The 22362-nt window shown below is 37.3% G+C and overlaps 2 protein-coding genes across 16 annotated transcripts in view; one reads left to right on the top strand and one right to left on the bottom strand.

Annotated features, from left to right (window-relative positions):
• The window catches only part of FMNL2 (formin like 2), a 335482-nt gene extending 325956 nt beyond the window's left edge, over nucleotides 1-9526 (top strand). For 2 of the 8 annotated variants that reach the window (XM_053598239.1, XM_053598243.1), the window contains 4 exons: nucleotides 537-635; nucleotides 1284-1407; nucleotides 5316-5409; nucleotides 7452-9526. In XM_053598239.1, coding sequence (XP_053454214.1) covers nucleotides 537-635; nucleotides 1284-1407; nucleotides 5316-5409; nucleotide 7452 — 318 coding nt within the window. In that variant the 3' untranslated portion in view covers nucleotides 7453-9526. Of the gene's footprint in view, nucleotides 1-536; nucleotides 636-1283; nucleotides 1408-3654; nucleotides 3781-5315; nucleotides 5410-7451 lie in introns of those variants that run through there. The other 6 variants (XM_053598240.1, XM_053598244.1, XM_053598242.1 and 3 more) reach the window with 4 other exon arrangements.
• A 5919-nt stretch (nucleotides 9527-15445) lies between these two features.
• Nucleotides 15446-22362, bottom strand: part of PRPF40A (pre-mRNA processing factor 40 homolog A) — a 50950-nt gene continuing 44033 nt past the window's right edge. For all 8 annotated transcript variants that reach the window (XM_053598254.1, XM_053598253.1, XM_053598252.1 and 5 more), the window contains 5 exons: nucleotides 19473-19559; nucleotides 18980-19076; nucleotides 18834-18895; nucleotides 18084-18215; nucleotides 15446-16479 (listed from right to left, as the gene is read on the bottom strand). In XM_053598254.1, the coding sequence (XP_053454229.1) occupies nucleotides 16387-16479; nucleotides 18084-18215; nucleotides 18834-18895; nucleotides 18980-19076; nucleotides 19473-19559 (471 nt within the window). In that variant the 3' untranslated portion in view covers nucleotides 15446-16386. The remainder of the gene's footprint in view (nucleotides 16480-18083; nucleotides 18216-18833; nucleotides 18896-18979; nucleotides 19077-19472; nucleotides 19560-22362) is intronic.

The following is a 22362-nucleotide window of genomic DNA, read 5'->3' on the forward strand; positions in this document are numbered from 1 at the left end:
GTTTCATTGTCTTCTGGATTCATCAGACTAGTCACTCTGCCTCCCTTGGGAAGGAATGAGCTGTGGGGAGAGAGCCCGGGAGTGTCACTGCAGTGAGGCCTCTAAAGGAAACAAGAGGCCTAGGGAATGGAGGTTCCCCTCAGCAATAGGCAAAAGGCAGAGGGATCTTAGATCTTGCTTTCAGAGAAGCTCTAGGTAGGTAGACAGATTAAGGAAGGAAAACAAACTTAACATGAAAAAGGTAGGTTTCACGGCTGAGAAAAGGGTAGGTCCCCATCAACATGCAGGACTAAGACTAGAGGCAGTTCAAGAACTGAGAGGGTCATCAGCTGAGATGAATCTCAGCTCCCAGCTTTTGAAGAGATGATAGACAGTGAAGCCCAGAATCAGAATTAAATACAGGCATAAAGTATAGATCTCACCCTTCCATTTACTCTAACTCTTGATTCACTAAGGATTCTCGAAGAATGACTTAAAAATCTTTACTGCTGTCATTTACAGTGACTTGACCTTTTTGATTCTTTTCATTCACCCAGCAAGCAGAGGAAGAAAATGAGCTGAGGAAGAAGCAGGAACAAGCTCTCATGGAAAAACTCCTTGAGCAAGAAGCTCTGATGGAGCAGCAGGACCCAAAGGTAGGATGCTCCAGGCTCATCCTGTGTGTGAGACCAGGCCTCGCTGATGCCTCTGGGCAAGTGGGGCAGCAACCCATATTTGCTTAGTTGGGATCCTTACCACTTCGTTCTGTGGCACAGAAACTTGACAAATGGAATTTGTTCATTTGTTACTCTGCTCAGCAACTACAGGAAAGAGGCGCTTGTAGCAGTTCTCTAGACATCTGGAACTTAAATTCTTAGTTGGATATACAGAGAGGCCACACCAGACGACCCGACGACCAGAGGGCTGAGCATCTAGAGGTTTTGTGTGGTCGCCCATTGGTGCTGTCTTCGTAGCTGGAGGGCCTTCCCAGGCGGAGTTGGGGGGAACATTTCCCTATCATGATCCTTTGCACCAAAGTTTAAAAAGCCTGTGGTTATTAGCAGCTGCCTCTTACTGGCCAGCCTTCCCATTGCTGCCAGGTGGAATTTTGTGTGTTCTTCAGTGAAAACTTCTTTTTTCTTCCCAGAAGCTTTCTGAATGTTTCTGTATTTGAACAGAATGTTGGGATGGTGTTGTGTGTGGTTTTGGCTGAGGCTGTAATAGAATGCTCAAACTCATTTTGAATTTTCACAAACTCCCAGTGGCCACTGGCTCTGTTAACATCTGTCTTTCTTTCTTCTCAGTCTCCTTCCCATAAATCAAAGAGGCAGCAGCAAGAGTTAATTGCGGAATTACGAAGGCGTCAAGTTAAAGATAACAGACATGTATATGAGGGAAAAGATGGTGCCATTGAAGATATTATCACAGGTAAAGGATATTTTCTCACTGTGACCTATGGAGACCCCTTTGGCCTCACCTCACCTGGGCCACATGCAGACTTGCAGCTTCTTTTCTCCAGGATTGGCAAGTGGACTTTATTCAGCTCTGGAATTATGCAGACTCCATGCGAGGGTTTTAAGTATATTTATAGTAGCACATATACTGACCTAGTGCTCTCTGAAAAGTCTTAATTTTTCAATATCATTGGAACTCCATAGGTTTTAGCAGGGCTCCTTCTACTAATGGTTTTTCATTGTTTTCAATTTGTCATCATGTTCTATTTTTCTCCTCACAGCCACTTCTACCCACCTGCCTGATTAATAAGTACTGTGGACAAGACTTATTCAGCTCTGTACTAACCACAGTCCATGCCTGCCCTTTAAAAGCCTCTTTACTCATTCAAAGTAGCTGAGTCAATGGGCTTCTAATCCAGGGTTGGGGACTGGTTATTCTGTTAGCTAAGAATTGTGCTTAACTCAGCTTGGTTCTTGTTCAGTTAAATTAAAAAGAAAAGCTTAATGCTTTCTCCTTGAACCAATTCTTCCAGGTTTCTGTATGTCCTCTTACAGCTCAGAATGATAACTTAAGCCACTGTCCTATTGCAGTGGCAGTAAATGACTTTTCTTTCATATCTGTTGCACATGAATGTCATCAGTTTCCAGATACTTAAGGTTTTTATTATGAAGTAGTCCAAAAATATGCAAAAACATGAGAATAGTATGAAGTTCCATGTACCCCTCATCCATTTCAGCAATTATCAACTTATGACCAATCTTGTACACGTGTGCTCTACCCGCCCCACATACCTAATCCTTGGGGTTGTTTTGATACATTAGTCCAAGACACCTAATTTCATTTGGAAATATTTCATTATGTATCTTCAAGAGATAAGGGCTGGATGCGGTGGCACGCCCCTGTAATCATAGCACTCTGGGAGGCTGAGGCGGGTGGATTGCCTGAGCTCACGAGTTTGAGACCAGCCTAAGCCAGAGTGAGACCCCCACCTCTACAAGTATCTGGGCAGGCACCTTGTGGCGGGCGCCTGTAGACCCAGCTACGCAGGAGGCTGAGGCAAGAGAATCACTTGAGCCCAAGAATTTGAGGTTGCTGTGAGCTGTGATGCTACAGCACTCTACCCAGGGTGACAAAGTAAAACTTTGTCTCAAAAAATAAAACAAACCAGATAAGGACTCTTAAACAAAAACACATCCACAATATTGGCACACTTCCCCAAATCTAACAGTACTTACTGTGAAATTATTCACATTTTCCCAATTGTCGTAATTCTTTAACAATATAATTTCTATACTTTTGACTTCTCATTTCTTGTTATAGGTTAGACAGCATTATAAATTGGGATGTCAAAATGTAAAAACTACAAATTGTTCTCAACAGCTCAGACCCAGGAAAATTAAATAGATAATTAGATAAATAAAAAAGTCAGTAAGGGCGGCACCTGTGGCTCAAGGAGTAGGGCGCTGGTCCCATATGCCAGAGGTGGTGGGTTCAAACCTAGCCCTGGCCAAAAACCAAAAAAAAAAAAAAAAAAAAAAGTCAGTAAGATGATTACTTGCCAGGTTAAAGCAGTGAACGTACTGAGTGAGTAGATCAGTGGCTGGTGGAAATGCCATTTTCTACACATGGGGCATACAGATTCTGCACACGTGTGCTGATTGGTATCTCAGTGTACACGCTGCAGTGGCTTGCAGGTAAAGCCCCAGTTATTTAGCATCTCTCCTTGTCTCTGCCACACTGGAGGGGAAACTCTACTCTGAACAAGACCAGGAAGAAATCTCCTCCTAGGTAAGAATCTCTTGGTCTCAGTGCTACAGAATTAAGTTGTAGGCAGGGAAGCATCCAGGCCTGCACAGTAAGAACCTGGAGTTCCTGTCATTAGTATGTCCTCCATCCCAGTGACTCCTGGTTTTATAAAATGAATGTACATTTTCTACTTGCCTGAGCTAAACCATTAACCTACCAAAGAAGGTGATTATAAGGCAATTTTTATTCTCCTTGGAATAGCTTCCATTTTTTGCCTCACTCCCAAGCCCCAGATTAACTCTTTTGAACTTTTATGAACTTGAGTATATATTTCCTTTCCCCTTTCCTGCTGTCCCCCACCCCGACCCCTGTCCCTGGGTATGATTAACAAAGCACTAGTCATGTACTAATGCAATAGATCTTGGCTTTTTACTCTCTTCTGTTTGTGTTGTTTGGCTGTCATTTTTGATGCAGTGCTGAAGACTGTGCCCTTTACTGCTCGCACCGCCAAGCGTGGCTCTCGGTTTTTCTGCGAACCTGTTCTCACAGAGGAATACCATTACTAAACTATTACTCTTTCTCACCTGATGCTCTTAAAAGGTTGCTACAGGTTTTTTGACCTCTTACGTCCCCGTCTGTGTGTCTGTCAGGGCCAGCCAACACGCTCGCATGGAATCATGTTGTTTTGTGTTGTCCTTGTGCTGCATGGTTTTGCATTTCAGTCATTACTGCTCACACACATTTTCAATACATGTATGTGTCCACTTTGCGGTGATGGTCTGGGTTTCTGTAGCAGTTGAATTAATGAATTTGCTGCAGAAATTTTCAGAAAAATAGTAAATACAGCCCTTCTGAGAATCATTGGGACCAAGTAGATTGCTTGTAAAATGTATCTTTAAACACAAAATGATAGTCATCAATAACAACTACCGTACCTAACATTTACTGAGCATGAACTGGGTTCTAAATAGGTTTACATATATTATTAACATAGCCCTTTTTTTGTACCTGGTTATCATGCTTTGATAGTAAAATGTCCCGCTGTACAAAAGTGCTCAGGGATGCAAAGTGCTTTAACATTGCAAAACGATTTGTAGAAGGAATTGTAAACTATACATAGCTATAAACTAGGCCTTTCTTTGTTTCTTATAGTCCATAGTATGATGGAACTCAGAATCTGAGCTTAACACAGGAAGCCCTTTTGACCTAGAAGCCTGTATATGTTGATCTAGGCAAGCTACTGCCTTTCAGCACCATACCCTGGGCAGGTCAGCTCTGTTTCCTCTTGAGTGCCATGCCCAAGTTGAGCTATCAGTAGTTCCATGCTGGAGCTAGGCAGGCAGTGAAAACTATGGCTCAGGTGCTCCCCAGCATCTTGTTAATGTCCCTTCATTGTTGGCTCTGTTCCATGTCAAACCCAGGTATTTCTTCTGTGATGAGATTGCATTTGGACCTGCTTCTTTAGTCAGAACGGTGGCACCTGAAATACTGACTGCAAATACCTATCATCAGAAAAGGCCACTGTTCTTAGAATTCAAAAAAAAAAAAAAAGATCAAATTTTTCCAAGAAGTAATTTCTTGGGCTTAGTTCTTGATGCCTTATAAGGAACAAGTTCTCTCCAGTGCCTGATTAGAAAAGAGACGAAGTATATACTCTAATTGGAAATAGCCATCGATCAACTCTAATGCTGAGATTGACATGGAACTGCGTATGTGTTTATTCTGTGGTATAACCATACTGTGAATTGCTTGTTATGTATGTTCTACCTGTGAACATATTAAAGGGCATAGTGTGTCATTGCCTGCTCTGCAGTGCACTTACCCACCAGTGCTTATTAACAGGCTAGAAACTGTCACCTGCTCGGCTGATGTTTGCTGTCACTTTTGCTGCTGAATTATCTATCTTTCTGGAGCCAATTTTCAAAGCAGCTTGGAACTGGGTGGTCACAGAGCTGGGTGGGAAGATGCACTCATCCCTCCCTTGTATGATCTAACACTTGCAGTAATGACTTCCCACTCTCTCCTCTGTTGGCTAACATGCCCAGGAATGTTAAGCACTAAGTTGAGTTGCTTTCCATTTTCATCCCATTTTTACTTAACCATCATTTTGTGTTCTTGTTTTTTTTTCTGTTTAGCCTTAAAGAAGAATAATATCACTAAATTTCCAAATGTTCACTCGAGGGTAAGGATTTCTTCTAGCACACCGGTGGTGGAGGATACACAGAGCTGGCAAGCATCACTTTTTACTTAGCTTCCTCCTCTCTCTGTATGCAGATCAGTGGTTTCTGTCTATGGCTGAGGTTAATACTGGTGAGATCTGACCAGGGAGAAGTCCTCGTTACCTCACATTCCAGTGATGTGAGGCTTGAGCCTCTTTGTTGGGACTCTTTCTTGGCCTGCTTCTATGTTTTCAAGTGTGATGGCTTTAGCAAGGGTATTTGCTGATTATACTTGCTTTGAGCGCTAGGCTGTCTTTCCCTTTCTCCTTCTTGGCCTTCAAGTTACTCAGTTAACCTCACTGCCATCTGAAGGAATTGAAAGCAGGTCCTGGCCAAGAAACATAAAAATCTTTAGAACTAATTGCTCAGAGGAATGGAGAACCACAGAATTCTACATATCATACTTAGCCAGAAATGGAATTCTGATCATTTATCAATCTGGGTAGGAAGCAGGAGCTCAAGAGGACTACTTCAAGAGTAGGGCAGGGTCACAAATCCCAGTGAGTCAGGAGCCAGGAAGGAGACAGGGCTGGTCGGGACTATGCTGAACCTGAGAGCACAGGTCTCAGCTCTAGCTTGTTCTTGCTATATGGGAATTTTGGCCTATTATTGCTACAACTTCCAATTTTTCAAAAGAAGCTAGAAACCCTGTTTTTTATGCTAATTACTAATTTTAATATTAGGAAACTATATCTTAAAATGTGGGGGTACAACATTCTGTGGGCCAACTGTGGCCAATCAGCTCTACTTTCAATTTACTAAGTAGAAGAAGGGATAAAAAAGATTTCAGTCTCGTTTAATTCTGTTATTTATAAAGGTAGAATGTTTCCTAGCAAAGTCAACAATACTGAGTTAATAGAAGAGAAATAAATAGTAATCAACTGAACAAGGGGAAAACATACAAAGCCTGTTTTATTTTTTTCACTATACCCTGACTCCATTAGAAAGAAGCCACCTGCTGGGTAGGCCTCCACTATTCAAGAATGCATGTATATTTACAGGGCTTACATAATATTCCTGTTTATTCCACTTCATCCCAATGGAGCAGTGCCTACTTCATATGCAGTGATGGACTCATTCATTCAACAAGGCTATATATATATATATTTTTTTTTTTTTTTTAAATGTCAGGCATTCTGCATTGCAGTATAAACTGGAAAATGCAGGCGGGCCCATACAACTTCTCCCTGTTGACGGAACAAAAAATATTGAGTGGTAGAGATAGGTGCGGTGGTACACACCTATAGTCCCAGCTACTTGGGAGGATCACTTGATCCCAGGAGTTCTAGTCTAGCCTGGGCAATGTAGCAGAAAAGAATGTTCAGAGAAAGGAGTATTACAGTAGAACCTCTATAAGTTGACCACCCAAGGGACTGCAACAAACTGGTCAACATATGGAGATGATCAACATAAGAAACTAGGCCTTAGTACATATGTTGCATGTCTGCTCTTTAGGTTAACAAGGTGGTCAGTGTAGGAAAATGGTCAACCATGGAGGTTCTACTCTATTTTGCTTGAAATTTCATGGCCAATAGACATTGTTTCTAATTCACAGAACAAAAAACCTTCACCAGCATAATGGAATGAAAATAACAGAACCTGTGTCTGCAAACTAAGGACTTGAGGCTTCTTTTTAAAACTTCAAGGATAAGATGGGACAGGGCAGTCTGTTTTATTAGTTTTGTAGTTTAAAACTTAACTGCAATCAACAATACTTAGGCTTCCAGAAAAGACAATAAACAAGCCACAGCTGCTTCCAATTGAAAAAACATTTCAAAATGACTATTTAGACTCTCTGGCCAGTGACAAAAATAATATATGTATTTTTCTCTATTGAAGTCCCAGAACCCTAGCAGTACTGTCATGTTTTGTTTGATGGTAAAGATGTACAAATGTACATGTCCTTGATTCAATGGTTGATGAGTCTGAAGGGCCCATTAGCTGACTCTTCTACACAAGCTGCTTTGATTGGCTGCCAAGCTGGCCTTTGTCTTGCTTATACACATAATATTAAAGGTTGCTATTATCTCATTGGAGCTCTCCTCTTTACAGATCTTAGAAACCAGCCATACAGACGAGCCGATGCGGTGAGGAGAAGTGTCAGGCGGCGCTTTGATGATCAGAACTTGCGTTCTATTAATGGTGCCGAAATAACCATGTGAACCCAAGACCTGCCTGCATTAATAGAGGGTGTGTGTGAATGAAACTGCCCACATGAACTTTTATGTGCTACCATTTAACTGCAGCTTGAACACACAAAATATTCTTAAGGGCTCAGATTTAACAAACACATAGGAATTTTAAAATGATGGGCTCTCCTTTCAGCCCTTGTTAACAAGTGCCTAAAAATTGAAGTACCTGCTCAGATTAATCAAAGCAATAGGACTTGATTTGATTAAGTATCTTTTTACACACCAGTATGTTATCCATTTTTTTTAACCAAAATGTAAATTTCGTATTAAATTTATTACCTGCCATTGTGATTGTCCCATCATGGCCCACCCTCATTTTCTGATAAGTTGTAAATAACATGGATGCATCTGCTGGGGGATTCCTCTGCTGAGATGTCTTTTAAGGAATTTTGTGTTTCAGACATACCCATCACACTTTTGTGTTACTAAAGACTTGCAATGTGGAAGAAGGGAAAAGTCACATGATAAACTCCTGTTCATAACCAAGCTCTAGCAAAGTGCAAACAGGATGGACTGCGTGGCACAAGTCATTCAAACAATAGTTTCGCATTCTACAATTTCTGTGCTGGAGAAGGATGCTGTCAGAGACCTTTACCAGTTGTAGGAATGCAAAGATATGTATGATGGCATAAAATGTTGTATAACACTTATTTGCAGTACTATGTTCTTCAGCTAAAGGCAGCTTTTTAATGCAAATATATTTATTAATTAGGAAAATTAACATCTCAGTGATCAGTATTAGGATTTCTAAAGACCACTATGGGTTAATCCTGATAATAGAAATTAGTGCCTTGCTAGCCAGGGAGAAACTTTCTAGCTCTATCAACAAGCGTTCCAAGTTACATCTACTAGTATATTAGTGTTAGGAACCTGGCCTTATTCTCCTCTGACAATCGCAGGGTTTTCATTTCTTCAATTTCCTTTTGTAAACTGGAGAAGATAAATTTGGCATCATGTGTCAAAGCTAAATTGTTTTTATATTTCCCAGATTACTTATACGGAATCACAATAAAGTCACTGAAAAATATTAAGTTTAATATGTAATGGGACTAAATGGCCAATTAAGCCACTATTTCTTCCTTCCTTTCTGGCAGGGCACTTGATCCATTCCAAAGTCAAAAACTGGACTGAAGTTAAATTTGTACTTTCATAATATACATTCTGCTTTTGGCTTACCTTCTTGGTACATTACATCAATATATTAATTGTAAAATTTATTGTATAGTATTTAACCACTGAATTTATTTTATGTTGTGCTTATGTGAACCCCTTGGTAAGGTCCCTTTTTCTTGGATAATGTGTAGTTATATGATCTTTTTAAATGTACAGATATTTTGCTATAAAATTGGTGCAGTTTTTTATGGTTTTTACACTTCTCTTTAATTCCTACCTAAGCCTCTAGGTGATATTGTAAATATTGTTTAAAAATGCATCAGCCTATGCTATACAATCTGAATGTTATTTTAACTTATAGTTTTTTTTTTTTTTTAAATATATATTTAACTACCAGGACAGCTTAGGGATCTGTTACCACATTTCACTTTAGCATACCTATTTACAGAAAGATTACCTTTTAAACTGCCACCTGCTGGCACACTTCCATAAGTGTGTACTTTAAAAAGAACATGCCAAGATTTTGTCTGTTTACTAAACACTCATTTTGATGAAAATGCCAATCTGACCGTAACATGTAACACATAGTTGGACCATTTACCACAAAGCAGCTGTTTTTCAAAACTCAATGCTGATATGAGTATGTTAAAGTAATTGCCTATTTATTATTCTACAAATAGACAATAATGTTGGCATGTTCTTTTCTATTTGTCTATTAATGGGCCTGCTTCTTAGCAATATTAGAAATGTTTTATAAAAGCAATTCATGTTACTTTTCTGGTCTTTTCATGGCATATGAGCAAATAAAAACTATTTACGCTAATATTTTGTATGTTGTATTTTTTCAATAGTACATGTAGGGAGATTTATTTAGACTTTAAATTTGATCTTGGAATCCAAATATAACTAGTAAAAGTGAAGAATCCCTCCCTCTATAAACTCTTAACCATCTGCTATTATGAATCACAGGAATGAATAAGACAGATTTGGGGTAGTAAGGGATACTTCCCTAAAATCATACTTATAAATGTTGCTTCCAGAGAAATAGCACTTCTTTGGCAAGATGCCACCCCTCAAATGTGTTTTAATTAGGGTCTTGTACAAACACAAATAGGTAACCCTGTACCTGACAACCATACAAGTTGACAAACTACACATACGCAGTTTGGCCTCCACTGCACACACAGAATGATCTCTGTAATGATGATACCAAATCATCTGAAAAGTTTGTGCGTAATGTTTAGCATATTCTCATAGAAACAATGGAAATTATAATTTTAGAAAAACCTTTCAATTAGCTTTAAAAAAATTTGTCACAACCCCTGTGGCATATATTATTCACACTTTGCTGTTCACAGATTATATGTAGTAGTCTTAATGTTCCTTGTCACAGGCTTGTTACTATTGCGCACATTAGGAAGGAAAATGACTCAGCAAAATTAAGCAACTTGCTCAGGGTTACCATCTAGTACGTGGAAAAGCATGTAGAAGCCTCAAGTCTGTTTCCAGTTCAATGCACTTTCCACTATACCAGTTATACGATTTATTTGAAGTTTCATTTTAATAGCAATAGCATACCAATGCAAACTTGGTACCTGATGAACACCAATGGGGGAGGGTTTAGTCACTGACCCCAGAATAATAGGATTTTGAGAAAAACCAATATATTTTACATTTCATTGCACAAGTACCTAACAACCCTTTAATCACATTTCCCACATGTTCTTTTTATTATAATTTTTTTCTTTTGATGTGTGGCTGGGACAGATTTACTTGCTGCCTTCCATTTTGCAGTTACTAAGACTCTAGTTTTAGACCCACGCAAGCACCTAATGCACTCATTTTGAGATAAGGTCTTGCTCTGTAGTGTGGAGTGATGCCAATAATCAGCCCATTATAACCTCAAAATCCCAATTCTAACTCAGCCATCTGAGAAACTGGGACTACAACCATGAGTCACACTTGGCTAATTAAAAATTTATTTATAGAGACAGGGTCTCTCCAGCTGACAGCTGTCCTGTCAGCTAGAAATCTAGGTTTCCTGGGAAGGAAAGGCCCCTGGTGCTGCCCACTGTAATTTTGCCCCATGTGATCGCTTGCATCCAGGGAAGGTGCACTGTCCTACCATCTACCAATTAGAAGCTAGCCTGTCAACTGCAAAAGTATGTAGAAGCTCTCTAGCCTAGCAGGAGATATATGAGTTTTGAAGGTGACAATAGCCTTGACACTGATTATCATGTCATTAACTTAAGTCTACATTGTGATACATATTCCCCAATGGGTTCTCAAATAGGCTCATGCGAAGTCGCATGCACAGTAAGACTCTGGTTCCAAGATAATTTGTGAACCATCAATCAAAGCAATATAAAGGGGAACCCCCAACTATATGCTAATCCTATTTCCTTGTCACATTGGGGGCCCATTTGATGTCTATGGTGAAGAAGATAAGCATTAAGTTTTACCAAGGAAGAGAAAGCTAGGTTTACAGAATAAAGAAGTTTACAAAGCAAGATACGTATCTTTCTCTTCCTCAATAAACTTTCACACTTGCCTTAGTTTGGGGTCTCAGGTCATTTTTTGACCAAGAGCACTCCAAGAACCGGAGGACTCAAGCAGCTGCTATGAAACGCAGCAATTCTCTTGTAATACTAGCTCTTTTAATACTCTAAACAACAAAATTCTTTGTCCTAATATACTCACTTCTTAATTTTTATTATCAGAAATGCCTGCAAAGATGAGTTTATCAGCACAGTTAATACAATTTGTTTTCCATTTCTTTTTAAAGTAATATCTCCTCTATCCCCCACAAAAAATGTGAAGCAAGAAAGAAATGCACAAATGAAGTGTTGACAGACATTTTTGGTCTAACTTTTTATCAAAAAAAGCAATAATTACACTGAGATAATAAACTTACTGTCTATGAAGAGTGCTTAAAGGGAAAAGTCAGCACAAACCCAACTTAGTAAAAGATATTGATGTTTTTCTAATAAATTATATTTATTAGGTCTAATATAACTATGAAGTTCTTTACATCAGAATAACATTTTAACAGAAGTGAAAATATAGTAGTTACAAAATACATAAGATAGAAACCTCGTTCCCCCTATTACTCACCTTTCAGAACAAGTCCTCGGTTCAGTTGTGTTGAGAGGTAGGCAAGAAGACCAACACCTACCAAAAAGTTAGCAGGCAGGACCAAAAAAATACGTTTATAAATAATACATTTAGATACCTTAAGGAATAGCATAGAAGAGCATCAGGCTTAGTTTGAATCTAATCTGATTAGCTAGCCACCGCATAGTCTTTGGGGCTGGGAGAATTGGCCAGTTGACATCAACTTCACACACAGGACAATTACCAATCACTAAGCTTTGTAGTACTAGAACCCATGGAGAAGCAAGTTTAAAAAGTAGAGGATCTACTATTAGTTAAGGAACTTAAACCAGGTAGACAAAATGAAGGGCTAGAGAGAAACACGTAGGTAAGCGGAGCAAAATCATCCCCATTTCCCACCTCACCTTTATGTTATAGCCAATAAACTGAGTGACTGCCATGTTGCTATGATTTGCTTCTATTCACAATACCCCCAAATGACTATTTTTCAACTTAGAATTTAAATTGTATGTTTTCACTAACAAGCTTTTGAACATTCCTTAAGTAACACTTAAGGTATTGTCACTAGACCTTATTTTAGGTGCACTCCTGTTCTAATTGCCTTTAGTGGTATGTTAGTATGGTTTATTCCAATACCTTTTCAAGCCCTGTAATAGAGATGATGGATATCCTGGATGTTGAACACATGTAATCAATAAATATTTTATATTTATTCAGTAAGTGCCTATTATGTGCTAAGCACTGTCTGAATCCTCAGTGATGTATATAAGAGCGAATGCAAGACGTCACTGCCACCAAGGAACTTACACGGCCACCACTGAAGTTGGAAGAACCGGAAAACTTGAGAGGAAGGTAAGAGTAAGGATGGTAAGAATTATTAGACTGGTATGTGCCACTACCAGAAGCATAGAATGAGACAAGCCTATTATTAGAAGCTTATTTGAATGCAATTCCAAGAAAATAACCCATGACATTATTCTGCTTTTCTTTTATGTAAAATGAGTGGTTTTATGTAAGGAATGTAGGATGGCATAATTAAAATCTACCCAGTACTAAGAGAGAGACATCTCCAAGGGAAAAGAAAAAGTTGCAGATGTAAGTTAGAAGGAGTTAATATACTTTGTTTCTTTTATTTAGAAATAGTTTTAAAAGCTATTCTTTAGTTTTATAATTTACATTTAAATTATATAATATACTTAACATCCTATTAAAAAAAGATACCCATCATCACTCTTCCCTGTGTATTATTTAAGAAGAGACAGTTCCCTCTCTTACATATCTAAGCTTTAAAAAAATTCTATATAAATAAGGGGTTACACTTTTCTGGACAAAAATAAAAATAAAAAATAGTGGCTGTTAGCATTCGAAGAAAACCAGAACATTAGGTAAATGTTCTTAAAGCATGTAACTGAATGAAAGCCATGTTAAAGCTATAAAAACATTCCAGAAAGATGCACACGGAAGATATTTCAGGAGTTTAGTTTCTTTAATGTACCACTATGAACTGATCGCCTTATTCTAGCAACCCTTTTTCATTTTACAGTTGTATGAAGTGCGGCCCCATTAAGTACAAGTCCAAAGATAAAATAATGTCCTGAGAGGCATAAAAAGTATTCTTACATGTTGAAAAATATGAATAATTTATATGCAAGTTATTCTGGGTAATAATGAAATGCCAGCTACTATGTTGAAAAAATGTGGTGGGACCATTGCTTTTATTTAAAAGCCTTACATTATCTCAATTCACTTAGGAAGAGAGTACATACTTCACACTCGATTAGCTAAAATGTCTAACTTTTCATACAAATTCAATTTTCCCACATAAAAATTATGAACGGGGACAAAATAAAATCAAATATTTATGGTCCCGATTTTGACCAAGTATGACATTAAATATTAGTGAATTTGATCCAGTAATTCATTAGTATGCCTGATATGAGGGAAGACAAACCCTCAACATCTTCTGAGCCTTCACTAAAAAGTATAAATTACCTTTTACCTGAAAATAAACATGCTTTCCTGTTTTAACATGTGTTCAACTTTAACAGAACCAATATTCCAAGACATTTCAGTTTTTACCAAACTGCTTTTTAGAAACATAATCTATTGAGTTAATAATATTCACATAATTTTAAAATAAAATTTTACCACCTGTGCCTTCAAACTGTCAAATATCTTTCTGGCAAATCCCATTTGATGGGATCCTCAAAGAGAAAGGATTTAATCACAGCACTCTGGAAGGCCAAGGCAGGTGGATCACCTGAGCTCAAGAGTTTGAGCAAGCCTGAGCTACAGCAAGACCCCAACTCTAAAAATAAAATAGCTGAGCATTGTGGCAGGCACCTGTAGTCCCAGCTACTGGGGAGGCTGAGGGAAGAGAGTCACTTAAGCCTAAGAGTTTGAGATTGTTGTGACCTATGGCGCCAGGCACTCTACTGGGGGTGATCAAATAAAAAAAAAAAAAAAAAAAAAGAAAGAGGATTATGGTAACTTCAGTTACATCTTTCATAGCAAAGATGTTGCATGTGGGTTGTAATTTGTTCATTACTCTGTTTTTAGGCCAATTAATTTTCATGGGTGAACCACAGGGAAACTTGTATTTACATTATCTTATAGGACTTTAAAATTGTAGTAAGATCATCTCTATAAGAAATACAGAATCTATTTTGAGGACATGCTAAAACACATCAATAGCTTTTTATTTAAATAGAAAAATCAAAACTTTAAAGTTGTACTTTAAAAATCATCATTCATGGAAGTAATTTAAAACAATGTTTTACAGATTCTAAATTTTCTTGTGAAACATTACTAGTATATCTGCCAGTATCAAATGCATATTTGAAAGATTTATCACTGACTCGTATGTCAAGTGTTTGACATGATTAGCAATATTAACTATCATTACAATGGGACCTCTGGAAATTAAATCTAAACAACTCCCTGCTGCTAACGTTGTTATGTGTTTTCACACTAATATACAATAGGAGACTAATCTCAAGCAAGCAATTTGATTACTTCACATTTTCTCAAAGATAATGATTCTTTCTACAAAGTCATGTTATATTTCATAGCAGAAAAATGACTTGGCAGACAGAAGTTTAGAAACAAATTTCCCCCCAATTTTTCAGCCTTTAAAGTGGACACTAGATTTCATTCAAACATAGGGCAGAATGGGAAAGTGTTATCATGGGCAGACCCATGTTCAAATTCATTAGGATGGAAAGGGAAAAATATTTTGTTCTTCTAAAACTTAACTTGAAATAGAATCTCTCAAAGTGTCCAAATTAAAAGAACAAATACCAAAGACTATGTGCTAAAATTTACTTAAAAAAATCTCCTGCACTGAAGGAAAATAGTATAAATTACATTACCAACCTTCAAGAGTTAGCATGTAAAGAGTATTTTTCAAACCACTGCCTTTCTAAAATATTCTGTAGGAAATTCATACATGAAGAACAAATCTAGGGACCTCAAACACACTGATTTTGTAACATTCTTAAATATTAAAAAGGAAAGTAAATTATGAGGGTAAAAGATAAAGCAAAATTTCAAGGATTTAGTATCTTTAAAATCATCATACAATTTCTTTAGAGCTGAGCAGTTTAAGTAGAAATAAATACTAGTACACACTAGAAGAGAAGGTTTAATAATTGATAAAAATGTACAAAAATATTCAAATCAGAAATGCTTTAGAATGTGTACCATGAAGTCAATACTTCTCAGTGAGTAGGGAAGGTAAAAGACTTCCTCTATGGGGGGAAAAAAAAAGCAAAAGAAAAACTGGATTAAAAAAAGACAACCTTAAAGAAAATGTTTAAGTCAACATTGTTTTTTCTTAGACAAGGATATTGCAACTATCACTTAAAGTCTGGTGGCACATTCTTTAGTAGGTCCTTAAGGCAATATATTTAAACTAATTTACAATTTGATTTGATGTTACCTTTTTTAAACATTACCTCAAAATAGATGCTCAAAATAATGCCCTCATAATAGCCTTTTAAAAATGTATTCAGATGTTTCATAAAAAATAATGGTGGCTTTATTACAGTAGTGCTCCTTAGCACCACTATAGTTAAGGGTCAAACAAGTTTCCATCAAAAACCCCTATTTCTTAGGAGTCCTGAACCCATTGGGTAGTGCACAAAAAAGCAGTTTTATCAGTTGCTGGTGCTTTTTTTGTACTACTATATTATCAAAAAAATTTTCATTATATCTTCAAAATCCAGCTCCTATTAGGAAAATCAAATCACCTCATGACTTAAGACTGTAGAACAAAGTAGAGACATCTGCAGTTATCAGTAAAAGTTGCCACCTTTAATCCATCCTGCAGTGCCCTCTGAAAGGGTCACAGAAAGACAGTTATGACTGTATGAAAATATGATTCTTGATACAGAATCAAAAGTTATTTTCAATTTTCTTCGTTTTTATAAAGTCCACAATAACAATACTTAAATGCACTTTTTTCTGTGATATAATTAAAACCCAGTGTTATTTCAGTTCAACTTAAAATAGAATCCCTGGTCTGAATCAGACTTTAAATCATACTGTAAACATATATTTGGTATAATTTATTGATCATCATCCAGTTGCTCCAAAAGGGTTCTTCTGCGTTTTTCCAATTCCCCTTCACTCAGTTCACTGCCAGAAGTATCCCAATTACCCTGAAAAGACATTGATTGCAATTACAGTTGCCATCAATACTCAGGTTAAGAAGTAATGAGCCTTTGAAAAAATAATGTAGAATCTACATAGATTCTCTCTTCCAAAGAAACATATTTCACAGAATGACCTGTTCACCAGAAGTCTTTCAAAGTGCTGCTGATTAAGCACTCCTTGGTTGATTAGACGTAATACTTAACTTACACCAGGTCTTTTATATGATGCCATTTTCAGCTGACACTAATGTGAATGAGTGAGAAATGGTACATGCTGGTTTCTTTTCCTTCCTTTTACACAACTAAATATGAAACATTGTTTCCATTTAATGAAAGCAAAGTGTTTAACTTCCTAAATATGCCTTGCTAATTTTGCTGGTTCTTGGTGGTCCTTTAAGTATATTTTAAACATAATGATTTTAGGCTGGGCAGAGTGGCTTATGCCTGTAATCCTAGCACTCTCAAGACTTAGGTAGGTGGACTGCCTGAGTTCAAGAGTCTGAGACCAACAAGAGTGAGACCCTGTCTTTAAAACTAGCTGGGCTTCTGGTGGGTGCCTATGGTCCCAGCTATTTGGAAGGCTGAGGCAAGAGGATCACCTGAGCCCAAGAGTTTGAGGTTGCTGTAAGCTATGACGCCACAGCACTCTACCATCAAGGGCGACAAAGTGAGACACTATCTCAAAAAAAAAAACTGATTTCCTGTGCCCAAATAAAAACATTTATGAGGACAGATATAAGCTGAAAAAACAAAAATAAGGGTGCGTTATCTATACAACAAAGCATTTGAAAAGTAGACAGTCACCCATCCTCCTTCACCTTCAGGGATTTCATTTAAACTACTATAAGCCTGCTAAAAAGTATACAGGCATTTATTCTTTACAATGATGATTCAGACTCATCTGTTGCAGCAGTTGGAAAAAAACAAACAAAACAACGAACAAACCACCCTATACTAAACAAATCAGAATATCCAGTCTACATAGTTATTGCTCTCCAATGAGAATTCATCAGCATTTGCCCATAGCATTTGTGTTACTGGACTTTATTTTTCACATATACACATACGTGAAAAAGGAAAGACTAATTATGTAATTCGATATTATAGCATTAACTTTTGGCTTGTATTGCTTTTTAATTGCCCTCACCCCTACCCCCAACCAATGATTGTAAAAGTTATTGCAATTGCTCTTTTGAAACTGGATTTAGTGACAAAGACAACTGTGTACACCTGGAAAACCCATGATCTCAGTCTTCTAAATTTTATATTCTTTTTAAAAGACATTTGAAAATTAGGTAGAAAATGTTTCACAGAAGTTCTTAGTAAGAATGTACAGAGCAGAAGACCACATCCTGTCTTACTTAAAACTAGAGTTATGGAAGGATGTGTTTTTTTTTAAGGAATATAAAACTTAGAAGACTCAAATCAAAGGCTAGTCATGACCAATATTAGGATATTAGAAAACTATTTTGCATAAATTTAATTTCCATTGTTTTCTTCAATGTATGTAATAGACCTGAAAAAAGTCCATTCTTTAAACATTATGGATGAAACATAGTATCAATTTTTATATTTTGAGAATACAGGTATGAAACAAGTCTAATACTTACAGAATCCTTTCCAGTCTTTTTCTTAGGTGATTTGTGTTTTGATTCTGATCTTTGTCTAGTTCTGTCTTTTTCACTTTCCCGATCTTTTTCTTTTTTATCCTTCTCTCGTTCAGCATCTGATTCTGGAGAGTCCTATGTAAATAAAAAATAACATGTTAGTATTTTGATGAAGACACCATTCTGATTTTAAAAAATCCTCTACAGGTAATATTGAAGAACATCCATATAAAAGGTTATGTGTTCTTAGCAAAATATTATTTGAATTGTTAACCTCAGGGATTCTATAAGATTTCCCTAAGATTCACAGGAGAGGGCAGTCTTTCTGAGAAGGATGACATTCTGATAGGGCAAGATACCACTAGGAGTCTCACTATCACTTTACATAGGCTGTATTTATTATGTAAACATAGACAGATGTTACATTTTTCACCTGACCTAACACTGGTTTATTTAAATATATATAGAATGCTGCTGTTAGCATTATCACATTTAAGGTTGACAGGTGTATATTAAAATTGCTAACGAGAAGTAGGAATTACGTAAAATGTAATGGCAATGCTTAATAAGCGGTTCTTGTTAATATGCACAAATTCAAGTGAGCAGCATGAAAAAAAATTCAATTAAACAGGTTTGTGGTGGCGCATGACCTATAATGGACTGCACAAAACTAGACAGAACAAGGTTCTATAGTCACTAAGGAAATTAAGGGCAAAAGCCTAGGTGAGATACAAAAATTAGAAGCCTGCTTACAGATTTGTGTCTCCTCTTCTTACTTTTCTTCTTATGCTTTTTTGACTTCTTGTAACTTCTCTCTGAAGAGCATAAAAGGAAAAATTGTCAGAATTTGAAGATATCTAAGCGTGAGTGATTTTTATCAAGAAAATAGAAATGCTCACCAGACTCGGCACTAGAAGAATGTTCTGAAGCAGAACGAGACTCTGATCGCTGTCTCTTTTTCTTTGAATGGCTATCATCATCATCTGAATCTGAACCCTAAGCAACACAAATAATTTCATTCCTAACAATGCTAACAAACATATATATATATATATATATATATTTTTTTTTTTGAGACAGAGTCTCACTATGTTGCCCTTGGTAAAGTGCAGTAGCATCAATCACAGCTCACAGCAATCTCAAACTCTTGGGTTTAAGTGATTTTCTTGTTTCAGCCTCCCGAGTAGCTGGGACTACAGACTGGGCCCAACATAATGCCCGACTATTTTTTTTTGTTGTTGTTGCAGCAGATGTTTTTAGTGGGCCGGGGCCAGGTTCAAACCTGCCATGCTCAGTGTAGGTGGCTGGCGCCATAACACCTGTGCTACAGATGCCAAGCCACTAACAAATATTTTAATGTACTCATGGTGACATCTAATACATTTCTCTTACCGATCGAGAGCGAGAACGTTTCCTATGATGTTTTTTAGATTTCTTAGAATGTTTCTTGTTCTTTGAATGATGATGTTGACATTCATGCTATAGAGATTAAAAAAAATCAAAAGTTTACATAAAAAATTTTCTAAAAGCTAAACAAATAACTTTTTAGAGTAAATTTATCATATTTAGGCCCTGAAACTGTGCAAAAAATATCAGCACTTAAAATTCTCTTCTCTGATCCTTCTTACCCATCCTACATCCACTTAGACAACTGAGCAAAACAGTATTAAAAAGTATTATTGGAGAAAGCAGTTTTTATAAAAATGAGAAAGGTATGGGTTAGTAGGGACAACTGATAGATTCTAGAGAAGTATAAACTATAGAACAGTGCTTTTTAATGACAGTTAAATACAATGACATTCAAGTATGATTTTTCTGATGAATCTAGTGCATCTGGAAGTAGAGTATGGGGAGCAAGTGATCCAGCTGCCCATCAAATATTAGAGCACAGGACTCTGCTGCCCAAGAAGACCCTGAATTCACTGAAGATCAAGAGGGTCCAGAGCAGTGTGGCTTTTGGGGAATTGGCTGTACAAATGACTTCAGCTCTGCTTTCCAGAAATAGGTAGTCATCTTTGTGCAGAGTCTGCAGCTCTGCCAAACAGATTATGGAAGTCTTGCTCCATCATGGAGCACTTTTCAATTCCTACAAAGAATTTGGATCATGGAAGCATGTTCCCTGCCTTATTAATAAGAGGTCACATGGTTTCCCAGAGCTAGGCTGCAGTGCCCTTGGATGCTGGGTGTATGCCTCTGGCCTGAGGCACTGTTTGCTGGGGCACCTGCACTGTTTTTGCTCCCAGAATAGGAAAATGAGCTCTGAAAATGAGCTTGATAACCTGCCACAAAATGTGAAAATCAATTTCCAGCTTTGGAGCTTCATATCTAAGAGGCTCTGCTTTTTCTAACATTGGAGTGTCCCCTAGTGTCCTAGGAAGTTTTTTTTTTTTTCTTTTGCTGCTTTAACCCCACATAAGAAGATATCCAGAGTAGAAGAAACCACATAGGAAGAACCAACAAAAAAATCACTGTCATTATTAAGAATTGTATTAATCATCTCCCACATTGGATGACAATGGATGAAAATCCTGCTTACACAGTAATCATGGAAATGACAGAAAAGAGAATTCGAATCATGGATGGCAAAAACAATGAAGGGAATTGAAGGAGAAGTGGAAAACCAGCAAAAGAAAATCCAAAAATTGATCCAAGAATTTACCAGCGGTTCTCAACCTGTGGGTTGCGACTCAAAGAATAATGACTCTCAGAGCTCAAAGACGAGGTTCTCAAGGTAATCCAGTCATTTAAATAGGCAGAAAAGAGAGAAAAAGCAGAGTAATCTCTTAAAGAATTATAAGACTACGGGAAGCATACCAACATACCAATTATAGTTATCCGCAAAAGAGAAGAAGAGACTCCCAATAGCATGGAAGCCTTAGTCAAGGATATTATACTCAAAATTGCTCTAATATCGCTATTGATTCAGACAATTCACCTACTAAAAGGATATCACACCCTGGGCCGACTCAATTCAAACAGAGCATCTCCTAGATACACTAATTAACCTGGCCAAAGTCAAAATGAAAGAGAATATTCTATACGCAGCCAGGTGTTAAGCAGCAGCTCACTTACGAGGGCAAGCCCAGCGTGAATGTGGGTGGGAAGGTGTGGCGGGGATCCAGCTGAAACTCAACAAGCCAGAAGAGAGTGGACCCCCACCTTCAATCTCCTCAAACAATACAACTACCAGCCTAGGAGTCTGTACCCTATAAAACAAAGTTTCATCTTTGATGAAGAAATCAAACTTTTTACTGATAAGACATTAAGGACATTTACCACTGCAAGACCAACCTAGCAGGAAATACTGATACCAGTACTATACACAGACCAACACAATGGACCATCAGCAAAGTAAAGATACCCAACTAAAGGACAAAGCCTACCTTTCACAATGCCCCAAGTGATAAAACAATCAAAAGCCCTCCATAAAACAAGATGAAAAGAATGCCACCCTACTTATCAATTCAGGCAAGTAAAGGGCTTGTATTCCCCACTGAAGGGGCACTGACTGGATAAAAAAGTACAAAGTATTTGCTATCTTCAGGAAACACATCTAATCCTGCAAAACATATCAAGACTCAGAGTAAAGGTTTGGAAACAATATTTCAGACAAATGAAAACCAAAAGAAAGCAGGCACTACAATCTTTTTTGCAGATACAAGTATCTTTAAAACAATAAAAGAAAGATAAAGATGGACGCTATATATTGGTTAGGGGAACAATACAACGAGAGGACACTTCAACTCTAAACATACACGCACCTAACAAACATTCTCAGATTTATACAACAAACACTACTTGGTCTGAGCAATATGATAACCAATACCACTATAAAAGCTGAAGACTTTAAAATCCCAATGACAGAACTGGACAGATCCTCTAAGCAGAAACTAAATAAAGCAACAATGGACTTAAGGACAACTCTGTAATAGTTATCTACAGAACAATTTTACCCTACTACTGAATATATATTCTTCTCAGGTCATGGATCATTCTCCAAAATTGACCACATCTTAGGACCCAAATCAAGCCTTAAAAAAAAAAACAAAACAACAAAAAAAAAAAACAAAAACAAAAAACAGAAATTATACCGTTTATCAACCACAATGGAATAAAAGTAGAACTCAATGCCAACAGAAACACACATCCCAATACAAAGTCAAAGTCTTATTAGACTCCAAACAGCCTATTGCTAAACAATAGCTGGGTCAAAGAGGAGATAAATGACAATGAAGCCACAAGATACCAAAACCTCTGGGATACTGCAAAGATAGTCTAAAGA

Source organism: Nycticebus coucang, chromosome 7 (genome assembly GCF_027406575.1).
Source record: "Nycticebus coucang isolate mNycCou1 chromosome 7, mNycCou1.pri, whole genome shotgun sequence".
Classification (NCBI taxonomy): Eukaryota; Metazoa; Chordata; class Mammalia; order Primates; family Lorisidae; genus Nycticebus; species Nycticebus coucang.